A 21978-nucleotide genomic window follows, 5' to 3' on the forward strand; every position below is an offset into this window, starting at 1 on the left:
ACCTAAAATCAATCAGCAACAATTAATAGCATCAGAATAGTTAACTGAACTGAGGAAAAAAACAAAAAAACTCCAAAGAAAGAAAGAAAGAAACAAACAAACAAACAAACCTGCAATATAAAACTGCCAGGAAGTTCAGAGATATTCATTGACGGCAATTTTCTCTGTCCCAAACATCTGTAAAAACAGCCCAAAACCTACTTATTCACCAGTAGCAACCAGGATGTTCATGACTCAGCCTAAGTGAATATTTTTCCAAGAAGAAAAAGAAAACAACTTTTTCCCCCTCTTCAATGTATGATATGTATTTGCATAAGACACTCCTGATGTTAGAAGGGAAGAAGAGACTTTAACAGTAAGAACACATCAGCAACCAGGCCACTGAAAATTACACGGTGAAGAAGTTTTGTACTTTGCTTGAAACTATTTATTAGAAGTCATTTTTGTTTAAGCCAAAACATCATATTTACTGAAAATAGTTTTTTCTCCCCAAACCACGAAGATATGCATCATCCCAATTTAAAAGAAAAAGTGATCCCTCTGAACACCTCCTTATTTCTCATAACAAAACTTTCCTCAGCCCAGCTTCTTTATTGACCAGCCCTAGTCAGACACCAGAGCAGCATCACACAAGGCACTGTCAGGGGGGTCATAAAAGAAATCCGTCCCTGTGCCAGAGCTGCTTGTTCAGGCAGAACATGGAGAGTGGATAAAAGATACACAAGACCAAGTGTAGCAAACCAGATATGTGCTACTTGAAAGCTTTGATTCTGCTGTGCCTCAGGATGCCTGGGTGTTACTTGAGGAGCATGCTCAGTAGCTTATGGTTGATAACTGACCTAAAGATTGCTTAAACTTCAACTTGTGTTGAGCATGTTCATCAGATTTGACAGGTGAAGGAGTCCAGGACAAAGCACCTGGAGCAGGATGCTCCTATTTGAGGGGCATTTAATTATGCATTTGACCCTCATACCCCAAAGAATAAATGAGGAAACCCTCCTTGCTATTCACAATACACTTGAAAATTAAAAACACATTTTAGTTCAGGTGAGAAATCAGGATAAATACCAGAAGGAAGCACTTAAAAAGATCCAAAACTTGTTCCCTTCACAGTGTGTTAAAAGAAAAGGGAAGCTGCACAAATTGAAATAGAAGCTGGAAACAAACAAACAAACAAACAAACAAACATAATGGGAAGTGTTTCTAGAACTGTGAGCAAAGCAAACAGATTTTAACATGTACTGAGCAACTGTGCCCTCAGGGAGCTTTGGATATCTTCATTTTGATCATTTTCTCCCTGACTTGTATCAACATAAGGATTTTCTACATGTAAATGAGGAGATGCCTGAAAACGTAATTTTCTCTTTGTATCCACTTCAGTATCTTCTTCCCAGATTTTGTCAGTCACTGCCACAGAGATTCAGCAGGGCTGTCTTGTAATCACCACTGGTGTCATTCTGGCAGGAAGAAAAAAAATAAAAAGGTGAGTATGAAAGTCCCCCTGCACAAGCTGGCTTCTGCATTCATCAGTGGATGGAATATACTCCTGACAAGAAAAACACCTTGGAAAGAGAAAACTGGACTTTCAGCCAGTTGAAACCATCAAAAGAGATCAGAGAAATGAATCCCATGGTTTCTGCCTGGGGAAAAAAAACAAACAAACAAACAAAAAAAAAACCAAAAAAAAAAAAAAAAAAAAAAAAACAGCAAATAATACTACACAATATTTGTCAGGTATCCTATTTGGAATCCTGGTGATTGATGGATGAGGGCTCCATTCCACAGATCAACAGAGATGGTCAGCATGAACAAGAGAAACCAAGACTTGCGTTCAGGGTATTCATGTAGTGTTTCCACCCTTACAGAAAGGGTAAAAGGCAATTGCCCCTGAGAAAAGGCATTTTTAAGAAAGCCACAGATACAGTCTCTTTGCTCTAAAGTACTGCTGAGCACATCCTGAAGTAAAAACTTTTCCCCCTTTGAATATTTTGTGATGACAGGTGTAAAGCCATTTCAGCTTCTCAGAAGGAATGAGTACTCCATACAGACCCTTGAAGACTGATCATTAATCAGTGTGACAGACACTGACAGTGTCAATTAGAAGACAGGACCTTCATTACAGAATGAGACTTCCCATAGGGACTGGTAAGGATAGGGCTCTTGTGCCATTTGTACTAGGGGAAAGAAACTCCCCAGAGTCCTTACCCAGCAAATGATAGAACTCCACATTTCAGCCCTAGTAGAAAACATGACTTTTTGCCAGGGAAGGGTCATTCACAAAGAACCAAACCCCAAAAGATGAGGTAAGCTTTGGCAAAGTTTATAAACCAAACTTCTCACCACAGTGTGGACCAGGTCTGCATGTGGTAGTAAATAGTCTTAAAACAAACAAACAAAAACAAAACAAACAAACAAAAAAACAAAAACAAAACAAAAACCAACCCAAAACCAACAGCCAAAAAACAACTGCTCTGACATGCATCATACTAGCTTAATGTAGCTAAGGACAGCAGAGAGGCAAAAATGGCTCAGCAGCATGGGGAAGGTATAAAGAGGAAAATTAGATGAATTTAGGATTTATTTAAGAGACAATGAAGTACACAAAATCCTAGAATAGTCTCTCCTCAGGTTTGGCTTTGCCTAAGTTACCTACAAAGCACACAGTCTGACTCACCTTTCACATATATAGATAGATATCAATGAGGTGATTTCTAACAGTCCTAATGAAGAAACGTGAACTTAGTAGAAATAATATATATATATATATATTTTTTTTACTGAAAAAACAACCATGGAAGCATCCCACAGCGCTGGGGAGGTTAGGAATGCACACAATGACTAAGAGCCATCATATCAAGATGTTGCTTACCATAATCATGTTGGAAAGAGGTTGTCCTGCAAGCCGCTTGAATTCATCCTTGATAAGATTTAAGTCAACTTCATTTCGAGAAACAATCACCCTTATAAGGGTCCCGTCATCGGTGCCAGCCCCCTGGAATAACAGGTACATCAGTCTGCAGTTAGTAAGTTCAAGGGATAAGTTCTTGCAGACAGTTCTGGAGCTTCTTCCAGCATTTTTCACATGTTACAGAAGGTAAGACTAGGATCCTCACAAACTCCTAAGCCAGAAAAGATTGATTTCCTTGGTATCTCAAGCTTGAAGTATACTTTTCCACCCAAGATACATGAAGGAATTCTGCTATAATCGCAAAGAAAATCTCTCTTAAACTTGCTGGACTCCTCCACAACATTGGCTTTTCTAAATGGCATTGGCAGGAGTCAAGTTGCAGTTGAGTCCAGCATGGAAAAAAAAAAAAAAAAAAAAAAGTTTGTTGCAATAAAAAAGTGTTACCTTTAAAGCGTGGTACAGCCTCTCTGCAAAGTATTGACGGATGTTCCTTGTGCATCTCACTAGGAACGTGAAAAGGCTCAGTAAGAATCAATGCTAACTGCAGTCCAGAGCAGCAGATTCAACACTATTTCCAGTCATTCACTCTGCCCCTAGGACAGGAACTAAGGACCCTTTATTTCCCATTAGAAAGCTTTACAAAGTATATCCATCTAATAGTTGTCAGCTGCTGCAGGAGGAAAGACAACAAACTTGGACTAAAGAAAGGAAAAGGGAGCTCTCTTACCAATAGCCAGCATAGCATCTTCTAGTGAGCCATTAGTTTCACTCTTGATACTGTCTTCTATGTTTTTACCAGCAAGTTTCTGGTATTCTTCAAACACTGAAACACAAAGCACTTTGAAATTCCACCAAACAACTGCTTGGGCATTTTTTTGCCCAATATTCAGATGTAACGCTTGTGTGGTGATATGAAAACAGAAATCCTTCCGAAATGGCCACATTTGAACCAACTTCAGTCAGCATTAGGCAAGCCCAGAAAAAAAAACCAATAGCATTGACAGAATACTCTTTCCCAAAGAAAGCAGTAAGTACTTCTGTGTACACAGAATGACTTAATTAGAGGCTTAATCCCTCGCTTTCATTTGAAAATGCAAGTTCAGTCACTTAATATTTGGAAATCTGATCTTTCATCAGTGCACTTAACCACTCCAATGAAGTAGGCAACAGAATGACAGACACCATCATTTGCCTTATTCTTCTTAATGTCATCAGTTAAAAAAAAATAAATATATATATATATATATATATATATATATATATATCAATCAGATTAAGTCTAGAACTGCACTCTTCATGGACCTGGGCTCTTAAATTACATCAACAGTCCAGAAAAACTTATTTCAACCACAATTTAAAACACTGCTCAGGAAAAACAAACAAACAAACAAAAAAAATCAAACAAAAAAAAAAAAAAACAAAACAGGTTATTATTCCAAGTTACTTAAAAGCCCATGTAAAGTATCAGCAGTGATGTATGTAAGGGAAAGAGCAACTGAATTCAAATTCTAGTTCTTAAGTACAGGCCTCTATTTTGATTCCTGGCTTTTAAGCTACCAAAGAAGGTATAGTGCTGTGTAATACAATGAATATCATACTGAAGTTTGTGTAGTGTTATAACAATGTGACCTCAAATGCTAACATTCAAATACATTGGTGAAAGACAATACTCAGTACTAAAGAACAGATTAATGGATATAAACCTTGTCAACTCAGACCTGTTCTCCATATTAAAAAAATAAGTTTCAACAAGTTCATGAATGTTTTTTAAAATAACTATTATATTCTTAGTACAGAAGAAATTAGGTTCATTTCCTTGATGACTGAATAGTCCTCAAAGATTGGCTGCATATGAACCAACTGATGCAAATCAGTTCTTAAAGGCAAGTACATTCAAAGACCAGAAGCCTATTTCTTTTTCTCAGAGCTGCTGGGAAATTAAGTTTAAAAACACAAGAGGGAGCTGGCCTCCAGGGACTAGAAGGCTGTCTCAGAAGACTTCAGCTTAAGAAAGCTCAGGCACCCTACTTCACCTACAGATGAATTTATCAATTGAGCTCTACTAAATTTAAACAGTAGTTGATATGCTTAGATTCAGCGTACATAATAAGATCCAAGTCAGAGCCTTGGACTGACACAGAAGTCTTGAGATGACAAGACCAAGTCTCTTCTGCTTGAGGCAATGGGGACCTGAGATCCCCCTCAACTGGGGCTGGCTTAGTATCTTTCCTCCTAAGCAACCTCTGATGGTCTCAGAAGAATCCAGGGGAGAGCTGCAAGAAGTGCCCTGTGGTTCTACAGCACTGTACAATAACAGGCCTTATCATTGACTTTTTTTCCCCCCCCAAAGGAACTAAAGTCCAAGCAATCATGAGAGCATGTTCCTACCTGGTGAAAAAGGGACTCTCCTTAGGGGCTTATAAGAATAACTTTATCATCTAGCCATCACTACTGTATCAGGACTCCTATATAAGCAATCTGATTATCAGTGGCACTAAGTCTTTGTAATCTCTCACAGAAGCTGCTGACAGCTTTTGGGCACTAATTAGCCAAGGATTTGTAGACAGATTAAAGTTATTATTTCTGACCACCCAAGCTTTGACATCTATAGCTCTGCCTCTTGTTTTTGGCAGATTTTTTCCTGCTTTAGAAGCTTGGCAGCATGGACTGCTTCATACCTTTCAGCAAGTGTGTAGCACTCCTCTTGCACAGAATGGTGATGAACTGTATCTCATCAGTGCCTTTTATCTTCTCCCCGGCAGAAAAGAGAGTCTGTGATTTAACACATTATCATTACTTTTTCTATGCATGCAGCTGGTAAAGGAATAGTTTGGATTAAAATATTGCTTTGGTAACACAGCTTCAAGTAACCTGAAGTATTAAATAAACTGGATTCTCCTTGAGTAGATGACTGCATACCCTTGGCTGTGTCTTCTAGTGAAGGCAGTTACTGTCCCCACCCTTCCTGCAGCAATTAAATCAGTCAACAATGCTACTGAAATTTCTTTCCTACCCTTCAGCATCCCACTCCACAATGTCCATTTTTCCACATGTCAAAAGCAACCAAGCCTGAGACCATTTCTCATCACTCCTCCTAGGAGCAGAAAGTCTCAGAAGTACAGGCAAATCTGAAGAAACCAAAGCTGCTGCTTCAAGGTAGTCCCTCCCCCAGATATTATTGCTCCAACCACATGCTAATCAGAACTCTGTCACCTCTAAGATTCAAGGCAGGTGAGATGCAAGCATATCACTGATCACTGGCATTTGATGTACCTCTGCATCCTGGCGAGCCAGTGCTGTATCCACATAGAGAGATGCATTGTCCCTCTCACCCTATGGGAAGAAAGCAGATAATTTGTGAGAGCAAGTAGTTTTCTTCCATGCAATGAAGATAGATTAAATTCTAGACAGATTCTTTTTTCTCAGCTGTTTTTGGCAGAACACTCATCCGTTAATGCTTCAGGTAATACGATTGCTAACTTCTTGATTACAAATCAGTAATATTAAGTAAAATCAAGAAGTTGTTACATTACTCCACTGCTGGGCAGGAAAATTTAGTAGGATAAGTGCATCCAAATATGCTGTCAGTATTGAGGAGCAGCCTCTGGAATAGCAATGAATCATAAGGAGAACTGAGAGCTGCTTTTCTGTAGTTGCTTTTTTCCTTTGTTTAATGTATAGATATCTAAAGTGCCTATAAAATATTGTGACTTAATGCATATGTAAAAGTGAGGTGTTTCCCTGCAGCAGGGCTGACTGTTCCATGTTCTTAGCCTTTGCTGCTAAGGGAGAGTTCCCTGCCTCAGTCACACTGAAGTTGAAAACACAGAACCAGTCCAAGTGACATGTATGCGCCCACAGTTTGTGATGGTCATGATTGCATTGTCCATTCTATTGCATGTCTTCCCCAAGAAGGCAGAGAAAAGTGCGAACATCCTTTTTTCTAACATCACCTGAAGAAGGCAAACTAGAATCTGTTTGAAGTAGCCACTTGTTTCCGACGCTATGTCTTGCTCCAGATCAGAACCATATTCTGCACAAGGAAAAGAGAAAGACAATGGAAGTGCTTATTTGTGTGCTACATAAGTACCCACAACAGCCTGACACAAGTCAAGAAAGTTGCTGGTGGAAAATGCAGACTGAGATCAGCATACACCCTCAGCAACACCCAGACATGCATTCCCAGCAGAGTATACCACTAGCTCCAGTGACAAAGACAAACTCATAACTGATGTTAGAAATATACATTAAGAGTTACAAACATGTATTTAATAGATTTCCACCTAGAGCCCATTTAAGGGAGAGAAAAAAACACAAGAGGATAGCTGTACTTTTATTCACATCCTGACAACATTGGGCTTGGCCCCACAGACAAAAATTTGTGATTTGCTCTCCTTTTCCTCTGACTGGAAGAAAGGGATTTCCAGACTCACTCAGCATAGCCACATTCTTTTTAGCAGGCTGAAGGCAGACAGGTTGTACCTTCTTGCTCTTAAAAAAATCCCATATTCCTGCTGACACTGCTAGCTGGTAACACCCCTGATTGCTGTGCAATCAGGCAGCATGTTGCTCTGACCACATAAATCAGAGCCCCAAGCACTTTACCTTCTTTGTATGCCTTGATAATCTCTTTGATCTGTGCCTTTGTTCGTGATGCCAGGATCTCTATGATAACATCTTCGCTTGTTCCCACACCCTTTAGTAGAAAACACAGTGGAGAAAAAGGTGGAGAGAGGTGGTCAAGCGAGGAGTCCGATGGCAGCAAAATGTCAGGCTGTGTACTGAGCTGTTAGAAACTGTCAGCATGAAAGGTGGAGGCACAAAGCTTATTTGGCTTGGATGCAGAACCATTTACTGAGGTGCTCTGTCTGTGAAGGATGATTTCATGCAACCACATACTTTTGTAGTGCATTTATGGATCTGGACCTTTGATGATGAGCTGTATTAGAGGGATACAGGGATACCAATGCTTATCTACTCAGTCCATCCTTACACCACTAAAAGATACTGTGCCAATAGATAGGATGCCAAGAAATCTCATTTCCTTTGAAGAAACCAATTTATTTAATTTCCTAAAGGTTTCTCTCCTCAAATGGGGGTTCCATGGCAGTAGCTTAGGCCCCAAATCATTGAGTCTGTTCACAAGAGTCACACTGCAGAAAGTGGTGAAGACATGTTTAGCTAGAATCTCATCTATGGGATATTCATCTGCTGCCGAGGAAGAATTTGGTTCCTCTGTTGTCTTAACCAGACTCTGAGACAAATATTCTCAGAAACTCACATACATCCCTAAATAAGTTCAGCAATATTTTGAATATACACTGATAGCACAACAAAGTATTTCTCAAAGGGTACTGTTGATAATGAACTTGATCACCTATCAGTTTAATTACTGTCATTTGCATTAATAAACACAGTTACAGGAAGTTAATACTCGATCTATGCTACCAAAGTACCAGAATGCAATTGTCTTACCTTCATGGCATCATACAGCTCCTTGGCTTCATATTTGTATGGGGGGTACATGAGAGCTACAATGAGCCTCTCAAAGTTGCCACACAGTTCAGATCTCAGGTTATCAATCAGATCCTGTTGAACACACTCAAGTTACATGAAGAGCCTCGAAAGGTCTCAACTGCCTAGTGCTGTTTCTCTCCCCATGACCTACATCTGTGAAGCTGAACGATATCAGTGTTGATAGTTTTTAGAGAGAAGATCTTGAGGATGGAAAGGACATCTAGGCAAAATGAATTTTGCCTAGGCCCATCCATATTTCTTGCTGCTCCAGTGCTCTAGCTTCTCCCAAATGTAATTAATTCAGCATCAGAGTAAAAAAGAAAAAGAACTTCCTCTAACCTGTTTTAGATAGTGAGAAGAGGCAACTAAAGGCCTTGAACTGAGCAGGGGACATAGGCAACATCCAAAGCCTGCACATGCACACAGGACATCTGCAGAATCTAGCATGCAGTCTGTTTAAGGACAGACTTCAAATCTTCCTGTCATTATAATATAGGTTTTTAGGGGATGACATGCTGTTTTAGTGGGTACATAGGATGCAAGCATTCTATTTGTTGCCATGTACTCAGCACTGTACATGTTTACTTCCTTCTCTTAGATCACTGCAAGACAGTTCCTTCCCCATCAAGGTCATTGGAGATTTCCATTTCTATACTGACCCAATAGCCTATATTGTTGTTTTCCAATACATTCCTTCCCCCACTCCTTTAGAAGCCTCTCTCACACAATTGGCTCCATAGTGGAAATAGTCCGAAGCACTAACATTTCCCCGAAGAATATTTTATAGCAGATAGAAAGAGCCACATAAAAACCACAGTATGTTTTCATTTTCAGAACTACCAAATAAATGCAATGAAATAAATATTTAAATCAAACTTCCTTCCTCATTTAAAAGAGCCCCAAACCAACACAATATTCTACTCAAAAGGCAATTAGAGAAGTATAAATTTTTGTTATGGGTTCAAAAACAATAAGAATTTATAGTATAAATAAAAATAGCTTGTTGTTGTTGTTTTGTTTTCTTTAAAGAATGCTCTGGTCAAAATACCCTTTACAAGGAAATTATGATCTTTGGGGAGGGGAAAGGTAAACAGTTTATCCCACCAAAAGCAAATTTCACTTATTCACCTCAGGCCTTTTAATTAAACATTAGCCTATTTGAAAAAGATTTATGTGTTGTTTACACCATGCCTGCAAGATGAACTGTACACCCATTTACTGCATCCCACACACAATGAAACAGTGACTGAATATGGCTTTGTTTTGGAAGCACCTTTCCAAACTGCGCTTTGAAGGATTTGGCAATCTCTTGCCGCTGCTTGTTGCTCCTCTTGGTTAGGACTTCAATTATAGCTTGTTCATCAGTCCCTATGGAGATCAACAATAAACCATAAACACAGTGCACAGAATAATAACAATCCCAATTCAAGTAATCACAGAGCCTTCCCTTGCTTATTGCCTTAATGATGCGAAATTTCAATAATTGTCTCATAGACAATGTTTTTAATTAGTTTTGAATTTGCCACATAGAATGTGCCATCTGTCTGCAATTCTCTTAAGAAATAGCATTCATCTAAGAAATCATAAGCCCAACATAGAATTTACACACGTGGCTGGAGTCAACTCACCAAGCCCTTTCATGGCCTTGTAGAGTGTTTGAGCATCAGGTACAGGGTCAAAGTTTGAATAAACCCCTATCACCGACTTGCCCTCCTCTTCACTCTGAAAAATAAGAAAAATAACTTTTTGTTAGTGCTTTTTAGCACCTGAAGAGAAGGTACCCTGGATTGTACACTCAAGTTTCTTGCCTCCACCTGCCTGTATCAGGCTCTGGCACCTGACAGGAAAAATGAGGTCAAGTGCTGTTGCAACCATCATTAGCTGGAGGTAGCCTGGCAGAAAAACAGAGTATCCATGCCTGCTGTAGTGCTATCCGGGACTGTGTTTTCCAGTACTTCAGTACAGAGTGGTTTAACGCATAGCTTTTTGGGCTTAGTGGAATACATATGTTCTCAGAAACCACTTTTCTAGGCAGCAGTTTTTTTCTGCAGCTCCTGCACTCAAATACAACTGGCTTTACATAAGAAAGAACCTCTGGCAGAAGGATTTGGATTAAGAGGCTGCTTTGAAGGTACAGATCTAACCAGAGAAGTGCAGTTAAAAAAAAAATCTCCTCCCCAAGCTGAGAACCAACAACACAGGAAACCTCCAGACAGAACCCTAACCCATTTCCAGGGGCAGAAACACACACTGAGAAAGTAGCGAGGCCATAAACCAGAACTTGGGATTAAGAGCTGCACTTTAACTAAAACCATTAATCAAGGAAATGAGCTTGAATATATTGACACCTCCACCAACAATGTCCTATCAACAGGGAGGCATGTGAATGGTTAGTCATAAGTCATCACCACTTTACTACAGCAATGGATGCCATTTTCTCTTCCTTGGCAGTGGAAGCTGCCCAGGAAACTGCAGTGTGCTCTGAACTTGTATGGATATGATCAATATTGAACTAATTATGTCAGGATGACTTGATGAATTTTTCTATGAGGACAGTCTCACAGACAGGTAAAAACAACACCTTCAGAACAGAACTTACAGACCAGAAGTAATTGAAAAAGTTGTTCCATTTTACTTGCATAACACTGACCTCCAAGTACCGCCTAGCAACCTCTGGCTCTGCTGCAAACCCATCCTACTCCTGATCCCTATGTGACAGAAAGGTTTGCCATTACCCTCCTGGAGTCCTTCCAGGATGTTCAAGTCCTCCCCAGAGCTAATCATCAAGCAGTCCTTGCCAGGTAGAAAAGCTTGCAGAAATTTATCTCAGGACCTGCATTCCTGACTCTGGAAGATTACTAACAGGTGCCCCAGAGCCAACAAATACCATGTACACTGTCATGCCATAGTTAAAGGCATAGCCACACCGCACTGCAAAGATGCTCAGGATAGCTCTGGCAAACCAACTCAGATGTCCTCTTCTCCAGTGCTCTACTGGCAGATATAACTGCTAAGTGTTTTCATGATGAGCTTTGAGGCAAGCAGTATGTTCAGCAGAGAGCAAGATCTGAAAGAACCCTTCAGTTTGCTGAAGTTTGCTTTTCAGGCAGTCCAGGGTCAGCCTCCTATGCCATCACACCCCACTCCTGGCAGAGAGAGCCACTAAGGAAGAGAAAGCATCAACAGGAAACTTCTAACCCAATGCAGTTCTGAGTCCCACTGGTTACTGAGCACCAAGCTTAAGGCAGTAGTGAAGCTGTTACCACAGAAAAAGCCATCGCCAAATATTTAAGCTCAGAATAGGTGGATTGATGGAGCTAGCAAGACCAGTGCAAATTCTCCTTTTCTGCTTCTCTGTGAATTCTGACAGTACCAGCCAGATCTTCCTGGAAAGCAGGTTACGCTCACCTGCTTTTGCTCTGAAAAAGCTGCACAGTCCTCTCTAGCTGCACTCAAAGGCCCATGTAAAAAATGTGCTGGATCTGCGCCTGATGACTCAGGGTGAGAAGCAGTGCAAAGCTCAACTTTCATTTGGAGGCAGCGGAAACAAATCAACAATAGTCCTTTTTTGGTATTAATTCTAAGGAACATTACAGCCCATGCTGGCTCAAGTAGCTTACTCATAACTCACTCACAGGCTGATTGTCCATGTTCCAGCACAGGTACAGTCACAATTGGTTTCCAGAGAAACCCTGTTCAGTTTGGTCTTGTTTTCCAGAAAGATTGATGTTATAATTATCTAACTGAAACTACTCAAAGCATTTGTGCCAGTCATAGATGAATAACTAGCACAAAAGCAATGTAATATGTGTATCCAACAGCTGATGCTTTGAAAAGCTTTTCATCTATAAGTGTAGAGCAGGGGGAATTAAAACTTTCCTGTCAAAATATTTTCAAATCATAGGAACAATTTATCAAAAACCAAAATGTGGATGACAAGTAGGATTACTGTTGTTTTTTTCCAGTGGAAATCTTCTGGGTTTCCTATCTTTCACTGTTTGCTTTTGAATTACATTTTTCACAAAAGACTTTAAGAACCAAAACAATTTCTATCACCCTTTTCACCCTTTCATTTCCATCCCCTCTTCTCCTCATATCTCCACCCACAACATCACAGATAAAAGACTACTAGAGCTCTCAATGGCTCTCCATTTTTCCTCACTATATACTCAAATGATTTCCAGATTGGGGGAAGTGGGGGCACAAGTAAGCAGAAAGGGAAAAACTGAAGCAAGAGAGCTTCTCAAAGCTTAAAATAATAATAATAATAATAATAATAATAATAATAATAATAATAATAATAATAATGTCTTACTAAATTAACTTCCAAAAGGAAACAGGGAAGCAGAGGTAGATCAGCAGGAAGGAAGATTACAGTTTTAAGGCTAAAATTAAACACCAAACAAACACACAACAAAACCAAAAAAGCCCCAACAGCTGAGGTCAGGAGAGCTTTCTATCCGAAGCCTTGGGAAGTAGCTTGGAATGAGCTTGGTGTTCCATGCCCTCAAGGTGTTTTCCCCTCTTCCAGCACCACACCTTTTAACTGCAAAAATATAAGAGTCTGAAAAGCGGTCACATTCATGTGAAGTCATTTCTCCTCTGTACGTTTGCTCCTCTGCACTCCCTGGCACAGGGTCCTGTCAGCCTCACCAGCTAAGGTCCCTTGGAGGCCACCAACACCAGGACTGCAAAGCCTTGGGGAAAAAAGGAGCACACCTGAGCTCTATGTACAGACTGCACCCCATCACACGTCACTCTTCATCAGCTCTCTCCTAGGCCTCAGCTCCAGATATCTGGAGTTAAGTCCCAAGGGAAACCCAGCCTTCCACAGAAGCTAGTGTGATAGCTGCCTTGATAGCTGCAGAGCTGGCACTTCACCCTAGCACTGCCTCCTGGCCTTGGCTGTGCAGGATGAGCACTCACGGGCATCCCCCAACCTACCACACCACTCCCAAAGCCTCAAGAGTTTGGAAAAGAATAAACATGGTATTTCTGGCTCCTAGCAGACTGACAGTGTGTCCAAGTCCACATTGTTGCACCAATATTCAAAAGCCATCAAAGACAGACACAATAGCTTGGCAGACCACATCTCCCTTCATGACCACAGCCTGCCAGAGCAACTGGGGACCAAACGGGGACAAGCCAGTGCCCTGAACTGATTGCAGAGGTGAAGAAGAGGATGAGGAACTCGCAGCTTTCAAACTTCATGTAGACCTCAGCTGCTCCAATCCCTAGTGCCATATTCCTGTAACACGCACATACGCAGCCATAATCCTGCACCACTCAGTTCAATGGCAGAGAGAGCTGGTCTTAAAGGCAGAAGCGTATTAGCACCTTTCTTAACCATGTTTTTGGAAGTGCTAAAGGCTATTTTATAATCAGAAAACTGATAAACAGGTTTGGATTGATTTTTAAAGGGAAACACTTCATTTCCACACAGTGTCTGGTGCAGCTGGTAAGTTACCTTATTATAGTGCCAAAGAAACCAGGGTGTCTTACTTCAGTACTTTCTTTACTTACCCAGGCCTTCCACCAAGCCATCGTGATCTCAGCAGTGATATCGGTGCCTGTTGAAGAAGGAAATCACACACATCACACCCCATGGTTAGGGAAACTGAGATTTGAAAAGGAGTGGAGAAGAGGAAGAAAGAGAAGTTCATTTCAGTAGACTTACCACAAGAAAGTTATTCTAACTGTGCTCCTCAGGAGGCTTATTCCCTCTGGAAGCTGCAGAATATAACTGGCCTCTGTGCCTGGAACTGGCAGGTATAACCTGTCCCTATCTACAAATTCCATGGGGTAACGCCCGCAGACATGGCTCAACCTGTTTTGATGTATGATCTCACAGGGAGAGATCACGTTGCCTAATAAACCAGGCTTCCCCTGTGAGGAGCCCTGCATTCAACCTCAGCTGACTAAAGCTCCCTGTAATACTTCCACCGCTTTCCCCCCACACCCTTCCCTGCCAACACTAGCCCTTGGCACTGACACAACATACAAATTACAGCCAGGTAGTTTCTCAGCATTAAACTCCTCTGAGACCCAGCAGGTTCTGCTGCAATGGAATAAGCCACTCTCATGTTACTCTGGATTCTATTACTACCAACCTGAAACACTGCAAACCAGGACTTTCAAAGTTTAAGCCTTCCCCCATATTACTCCCATCAAAAAAAAGCCTATAAAAAAAAAAAAAAATAAAGAAAAAGAAACCAACAGCCAAACACTCAAACATATCCTACAACTTGCAGTAAAGCTCAGTTAAGTAGTAGGTCATACGTTGAATAGAGAGGTCTGTCTGTGTCACACACTTGGACTTGCAAAGCACGACTAAGTAAGCATCTCTGGGCTGATGCAGGACAAGCACATTTAAGGTTAACTTCTTTCAGCAGCCTCAGCCCCAGCAATGTTACAAGGCTTGCACTAGCTGCTATTACACACTAAGGCTTTGGGGAATTTTAATTTTTTTTTTTTTTTTTTCCATTTGTGTTCTCAATACAGTACTAAGGAGAAGTGTTTTTATAAAATCAGCTGAAATATCTTACAGCCGTAGCAATATTTTCCTGTCTAGACTTTTGTCAGAACCCACAGTGCCAGAATTATTTATTTATTTTTAAATGGAAAGCTGCCCTGATAGCTGGTGGGAATGCGTCTATCTCTTTATCCTTGCTACAGAGGAACTTGGTCCCCTCTCACATGTACAGGCCCACATGGGACCCTGGATAAACATCAAACTACAGCCCTCCCTCCCTTCCTTCCCACACCATTATTTCACTTAACCCAGCTGGATCACCCCTGGTCTGGGAAGCTGCCCTGATTGTTCCCACTGGAACAAGCACTGGCAACTACTCCCTGCTCAAACCCAACCATTGCATGGGGCAGGCGAGCTGTGGAGAAGGCATCACCCTTGGTACTGAAGTATGCAACCAGGATCTGTACGGTCTTGGCTTAAGAGGCAGGGTCATCAGCAGCACACAGCAAGGAGGGCTCACAAGTGCTCCATTTTTCTTCTTTCTGGGTGGAGGGTTGTGAGAGCAGGACATATTTGCTTTTACTGGATCCTAAGGCTGTGCCTAGCTCCTTGCACAGGCCTTTACCATGTGCTGGAAATTAATTAGGTCAGCCTGCCACAGAGGTCAGGTTCTCTTGAGGACTCCAGGGACAAAGAAACCTGTCTAGACAGAAAATCAGAATTAGAGCAAAGAGCAGTAGTCACAGAGGGACCAGAGACCAAACCAGCCAGAAAATGGGAGAAAATCCAAGCAGACATTTTTGCCAGCATAAACTAAAAAAGGCTGCAGAGGAACACCGAAGGAACTTTAGCAGGAGAACTAGAATTTAATGCAAAGAAGTGGCTGCCAGACTTCAAGAAATCAACATGGATAGATGAAGTAAGGTCTGGAGAATCTGAACCACAAGGAACTCCTCTCCAAGCACTGTTCAAAACAGGTTGTTTTAAACAAGTCAGGTTATCAGACCCACCTTTGCTACATATCATGGCTCTCACTTAACACAGATGCTCTGCTAAGCTTGTTTGTGGTTCCAGCACTTTGCTATTACATATCCAAAAGACATGTACTGAAGCAGCAGAATAGCCTCACATAGTTCAGTAATTATCCTTAGGAAAGAAGCATCAGAAAGAGTTGGAATACAACACACAGGTTCCTCCAAACCTCATTATCTCATAGATGCACACAAATAATTTCCACACCTCAGGTAAAGTAAGCTCCAGCTTCACTGACAAGATTGTCAATTGAAACTTTGCCCAATAGTACATTAAGGTGGTTAACATGACTCAGTGATCCTGTTTGCTTGCACTGTGGAGTACTGCGGTACCCCCACAGAATAATTGCTCAGTTATCTGCAAGAGGGTTAACTGAGCAGTGAGTCAATCACATTGTGGGCATAGACATCCCTAGGGTGTCTCCACAATGAAGCTTTCTCAAACCTCAGCCCTTAACATCCTTTCAGAGAGCCCCTGCTCCTGCCGGTGTGTCTAGCTGAATCAGCCCTCAGCCAGTAAAAGTGGTCAGAAACCTTCCACAGCAGCACATGCACCGTAACCAGATTTGGTTTGTGTGTTTTTAGGCCATTTGGTCTAAAACAATTCTCAGCATGACACAACAAAGAAGCTGCTGCATACTTAGCTTCTATTGATTCTGCCCTTGGGACTTTCCACACTCACATCAGGGACATCAGAACTGCCTCTACTATATACTCAATCATAGTAAAGAAAGCTATGAGAATAAATCTGCTTATACCTTCATAATCATGCTAAAAAAAATAAAAAAATAAAAAATTTAGACAAAATATTCAAGCATTGAGAGCCTTCAAAAAGCATATTATAGGCATTACTTCAAGCCTTCACCACCCATTAAGCTCTGACTGCTCATTCTAAGCCAGAAAGAGAAGTTTAAAGGATGTGTCAGTTTAGACAGAGAGTAGCTAAACACTCCTTGAATGTAGAGGCTTCCTCCTACTTCCCTCTCCCATTGGTATATTAGAAAATTCTGGCCTCGTGCCTAGAAATTTCCAGGCCAAGAGCTGACTGCATTGGAACATCAGAGCTTAAGCAAAACAAAACTCTTCAGCAGTTTTACTTATTCCACATCTTTTGACTGGTACAGGAGGGTTTTTTGTTTTTTTGTTTTTTTGTTGTGTTTTTTTTTTTTTTACCAGCAAGAGAACAAGAACTTAGGATATTTTCACCCTAAAGTTTGTATTTCAATTTACTTTTAAGTCAGGAGTTCAATCATTATGCAAGCAAACTGAACACAAAGATATATGATACAAACCAATAGCCTGACAAATCATGATATGATTACCTGAATTTGAGGAAATTAAAGCACACCCCTCAGACCAAACAGGAGAGAAATATCCTGTTGCAACAAAAGAAGATGATGATTTTCTCTAATCCATTTTGTAGGTAACACTGCACAGTGTTACACAGCTCTGATAAAGATACCAGTAAAGATATAATAACAGCAACTTTTTCCTTGATACAATACTAAATTGTCTCACCCAGAACTGTGCTTTCCAGGACCAGGCATTTCCTCCTTCCTTTTGGATCTGACTCATTACTGACAACACTCTATCCTACCTTCCCCCCTACTCCCAGCTGGCTCTTGCCCCAGCAGCTGCTGTGTTTGCAGACAGCTTACATTCCCTCACTGCACAAACTCCATCAGTCTCATCCTGCAGACATTAAGCAAACATGCAAACAGCTCCACAACACAAACACTGCCTTCCACCTCCCTTCTTCCTTCCCTCACCTTATTGCTACTTACATAGATACCAGCAGCTGACTCCCATCAGATTTTTTTTTAAAAGCAAGTGTTCTAACACCAACTAATCAACTCACCAACACCTGAAATCAGATCATTATATGGCAAGACTGTGTAAATACACCAGCAGGCTAAACCAAATAAAATTTAGTGTCCCTTTATGAGAGGTGTGAGCTGGGGAAAATGAACTGATGGAGGCAGTAGTTTTTACACAGAGACAGGCAACAAAAAAATAAAATCACTGAAGCCTAAAAAAATGCACTTGCATACCTGGCAGTTCACTGCTCACCCTGCCCTTTCCTCTTGTGCCTTTGAACCATCTTTCAAAGTGAAAATGATCCCAAAATAGAATTATTTCCATTTGAAAATCACTAGCTCAGCTCATTTTCCAAGTTTCCTTTATTACCGCAAGCAGCTTTGTGCCAAATACCATAAGAGAAAATCTGTGCAAATATGTTTTGAGGGATGTTCAAGCAGCAACAGTGAAATTTCAGGGCCTGATTCCTCTTTGCAGCTCCATAGCTCAGGAGATGAACCCTGGGGCCAAGGGGGACAGCCAGTGTCAACGGGCTGCAAGGAGCCATGCAGATGCTTGCACAGGGTGTGCTGGCTTCACCTGCGCTGCACGGGGGCCCCTCGGCTGTGGGTGGGACGGGGTGAGGCACAGACACAAACAAAGCAGAGCACGTCCCCTTGGCTCAGTTCTGACTCCGGCAGAGCATTTCTCTGCTCATTCCTTTCTTGCACTAGTGCTGGCGCCAAGGAATTCTTCCCAGTCGCCCTAACAACCACTCCCCACACAAAGCAGGCAACTGTTGCTCTTGTTTAACCCCAAAGGCTAACAAAGAAAGCACCCTCCGTGTCAAAGCAAGCAACAGCAGATCAGTGGGGTCTGATGGGGACACGGCTGATGCCAGCCGTTCAGATGCCAGCAGCGGGTATGAGGCAGCATTCAGGGACCCTTTGGATGCCTGTGCAGAAATATTTTTAGCCACATCTATGGGTGTTTTTTGTTGTTTAGTCCATGTCAGAACAAGTGTAGGTGTCTGTGCACAATTAAAGACAGCCCTGCTGCTTGAATTGGCTCTGCAATGGAGAAGGATGTACACCGAGCAGCCTGAGGGTGACTGCCTAATGCCACAGTATAGGCCCTGCTGACTTGCTTCAGAGCCAAAAAGCAATCTATGGTTTAAAGAGCTCAGATTATAGGGCACTGTATTTCCATGGCATTTCTTGGTTACTTTGGTCCCCCTCCCTCTGTGCAGAATTATGGCAACTTTACTGCAGTCAGCATAGCCATGTTACACTGGTGACTGTTTTTGGTACCAGTCTTCTGTTTGTGTACATTCCAGTATCTTCATGGAAGTAGCAAAGGCATTTGTGTCCTAAAATCTTGACAAAGGAGAAGCAGGGAAACAGCAAGTATTGCTTTCCTCTCCCTTTCTTGTGATCATGGACAGGCTCAAGGCTTTGATAAATGTGACTGCCTGTGCTAATGTATAGGAAGGTTGCTGAGTTAGATCTTGGTGTGAACACTTGCCCATCCTCTCCCTCACCCAGACACCAGTTTCTGGGACCCAACAAAGAATGCACAGCAACTTGAAATGTTTTCAGCTGGGGATTGTTTTTGCATTTTATTGTGTGCTTATGCAAAGGCTGTTGCTTTCTAAGGGAAAACCAACATATTGCACAAATTGTGTTTGTTGTAACAAGAACCTAAAACAGGGTAAATGAGTTCATAATAGAGAAGATTTTTGTTTCAAGTGCACTAAAAATAGCAATGGAGCTGCTAAAACAGCCAGCTCTCCTCAAGCTGTGGGCTGTGGCCTAGCTGTACCAGTTGAACTTCTTCCAAATGTTGTATTGTTTCTTTGCAGATCTCTGCCAGATATGGGAGGGACATCCTTTGTGTGGAGTGGGGAGAATAAGACCAGCCCCTCTGTAATACAGAGGTGATCAGAGGCTGTGGGGTCAAACCAGAGCAGATGTGCTTGGGATCATGGAGAGATGAAGAAATCAAGATAAGTTTACCTGAGATGCAGAGTACCACAGCATCTCTGTTGTGACATGGTGAGAAGTATCCATTTGTGCCCCAACAGAATACTTTTGTGCCCAAACTGTGAGCTATTTTCAGCGCTAATTTTTGTCACAGATGTGATAAACGAGAGCTGGATGTTTCAGACATGGAATTGTCATTAGTTCATAGACCAGCTCAGTTAGATGCAAGAATAGAAGTAGACTGATAGTGCTTTCCCGTCTGGAGGATTTTACTCAGCACATGCTTCAGGGTTGATTTTCATCTCTTTGACAGTGATAGAGTAACCAGGTCACAGAACACCAGTGAATGTGCCTGTACAAAATGTGTAGTGCAGAAAACACAGCATGGTCTCATGTGCTGCTGCTTTACCTGCCCAGATCTGCAGGCTGCAAAAGACAAAAGCATGGCTGAGAAAGGAATGCTGAGGAAGGCAAAGAAGATGGCCAGGAAAGAGAGACTAAACCTGGCAAGGGCTCAGGAAGGAGATGAGGAATAACACAGGTCTGTGAGTGCCAGAGGGAGGTAAGGAGGCAGCCTGAGGTCTTCCACAAGTTATCTCCATGTCTCAGCCTGCAGTGAAACAGCACTGAGTAGTGGCATTACCAGGCAACAGTCACCTACCTGCAGTTCTGCTACGAAATGCCCTAGAGATGCTATACCCTTCCAGGTCCCAGTACTGAACTTCAGTGGAGCTCTTAGCCATCAGACCACTCTTATTGCAGAGATCTAGTTTGGTGAAAGCTGTGTAAAAGTTGATGCTATTGGCTTTTAGGCTTAGACTGTCATCTTCATCACTGGGCACTAGGGAAAGCACTGCACTGCTGCAGAAACTGTGAGATGTCTGGAGAATTGCTTTGGACACATCAGCCATGTCCAGCTCTGGTCATAGCTTTTGGAATGTCAGCAGAAAGCTTGAGCAATTCCTATATAGGCAACAAAAATCCTGCATTGCATCACAGGTCAATGGTAACCAGGGAACAAAGTGACAATCTTATCCCATGAGACTTTTACAACTCTTTTTTGAGTAGGTAGTCTCTCTCATGCTGTGTGCATGACCCAACCTACCTTTTAGCAACAAGCTTCTCCCTGCTTCATGTCCGCTCATGGCAGCCAGGATGGCTCAGGGCACCCAGTGCTGTTTGAGGGTAAGGAGTACTGGAGGATGACGTGGCCACCAGTTTTACAGCCTGGGAGTTGCTTCCTGGCGGGTCAGGTGCAAAGTGAGCACCTTCATTTTGTGGGTGGTGCAGGAAGTTGTTGCAGGAGCCGCTGGTTTAACCAGGACTTCCACAGGAAAACCAGCTTAACTAACATGTTTTTCTTTAAAAGCCATGCTCTGAGGATTCCCAGTAAGGCTGCTTCACTGTGGATGTGAGCTGTGGGGCCCTGCCCTCCAGCAGCAGCCTGGCCATGTCATTGCTCTCCTGGCACTGCCAAGAGCTGTGGCCTGGTGCACATTGGCTGACCTGGTGCAGTGGCAGGAGCTCCTGTGTAGAGCAGGAAGCGGGGGAAGGAGCAACCCTCAGCAGAGGGGTAGGGGAGGTGTGGGGCCAGCTAGAGGCTTCAGTGAGACTTGCAAGGACACAAAGCTGTGGTGGCATGGGTACAGCAAGCCCTGAATTGCTTGTGGTCCTTTCTCCACCTTGAGGCTTGGAATGGCTCTGCTCAGAACACGGCATCCAGAGATGTTCAACTGCCTTCCTCTTCATTTCTGAAAGATGGACAGAAACAGAGCATCTTGGGGCTCACAAGCAGCCCTACAACAACAGTCCAACACATTTCCAGGGCTGACATTTGCCCTCATCACACTGGCTGGGCAGCAGGAAACTTGCAATGGGCAGGAGCTTCTCCATAGCTTGTGCAGAAAAATCATCCTTCACATAGACCTTCCAGAGTCACTGCCTAAAGCTATTCAGTTCACATCCTGACTGCTCTTCCTGCAGTGATTCTGGGACCAGATGGGCTGGAGGCAGATTTGTTCTTACTCCTGTGTGTGCTAGGAAGGAAAATGAGCTATTTCCTATTTTGACCTGTGAGTCACTTCAGGGATGCAGAAACCATTAGAGTTGGCAAAAATAGACAGCAGGCTGGGAAGCTCCAGAGCCTGCAGGGCTGCTGTTTCTCCCTAGAAGATGAGTGCTGCAAGGCACCTACTAGATGGGGTGGGACAGACCCAACTCCCTGTGACTGTCCTGGTGGATATCCTGGAATCCAGGGTTTCTCAGACACAG

At 42.3% G+C, this 21978-nt stretch overlaps 1 protein-coding gene across 1 annotated transcript; it reads right to left on the minus strand.

Moving 5' to 3' along the window:
* Positions 1-410: 410 nt before the first annotated feature.
* LOC140253965 (annexin A8-like) lies at positions 411-17670 on the minus strand. Its single transcript, XM_072340110.1, has 15 exons — positions 17447-17670; positions 17251-17304; positions 14103-15596; positions 13949-13995; positions 10054-10147; positions 9699-9793; positions 8384-8497; positions 7514-7604; positions 6862-6941; positions 6182-6241; positions 5587-5680; positions 3636-3731; positions 3353-3411; positions 2870-2992; positions 411-1457 (listed from the first exon to the last, which is right to left on the minus strand). Exons 4-15 carry the CDS (start codon positions 13967-13969, stop codon positions 1401-1403), a joined length of 984 nt encoding a protein of 327 aa, XP_072196211.1. The 5' UTR covers positions 13970-13995; positions 14103-15596; positions 17251-17304; positions 17447-17670; the 3' UTR covers positions 411-1400.
* Between the last annotated feature and the right edge of the window lie 4308 nt (positions 17671-21978).

The sequence above is a fragment of the Excalfactoria chinensis genome, chromosome 6 (assembly GCF_039878825.1).
Source record: "Excalfactoria chinensis isolate bCotChi1 chromosome 6, bCotChi1.hap2, whole genome shotgun sequence".
Taxonomy (NCBI): domain Eukaryota; kingdom Metazoa; phylum Chordata; class Aves; order Galliformes; family Phasianidae; genus Excalfactoria; species Excalfactoria chinensis.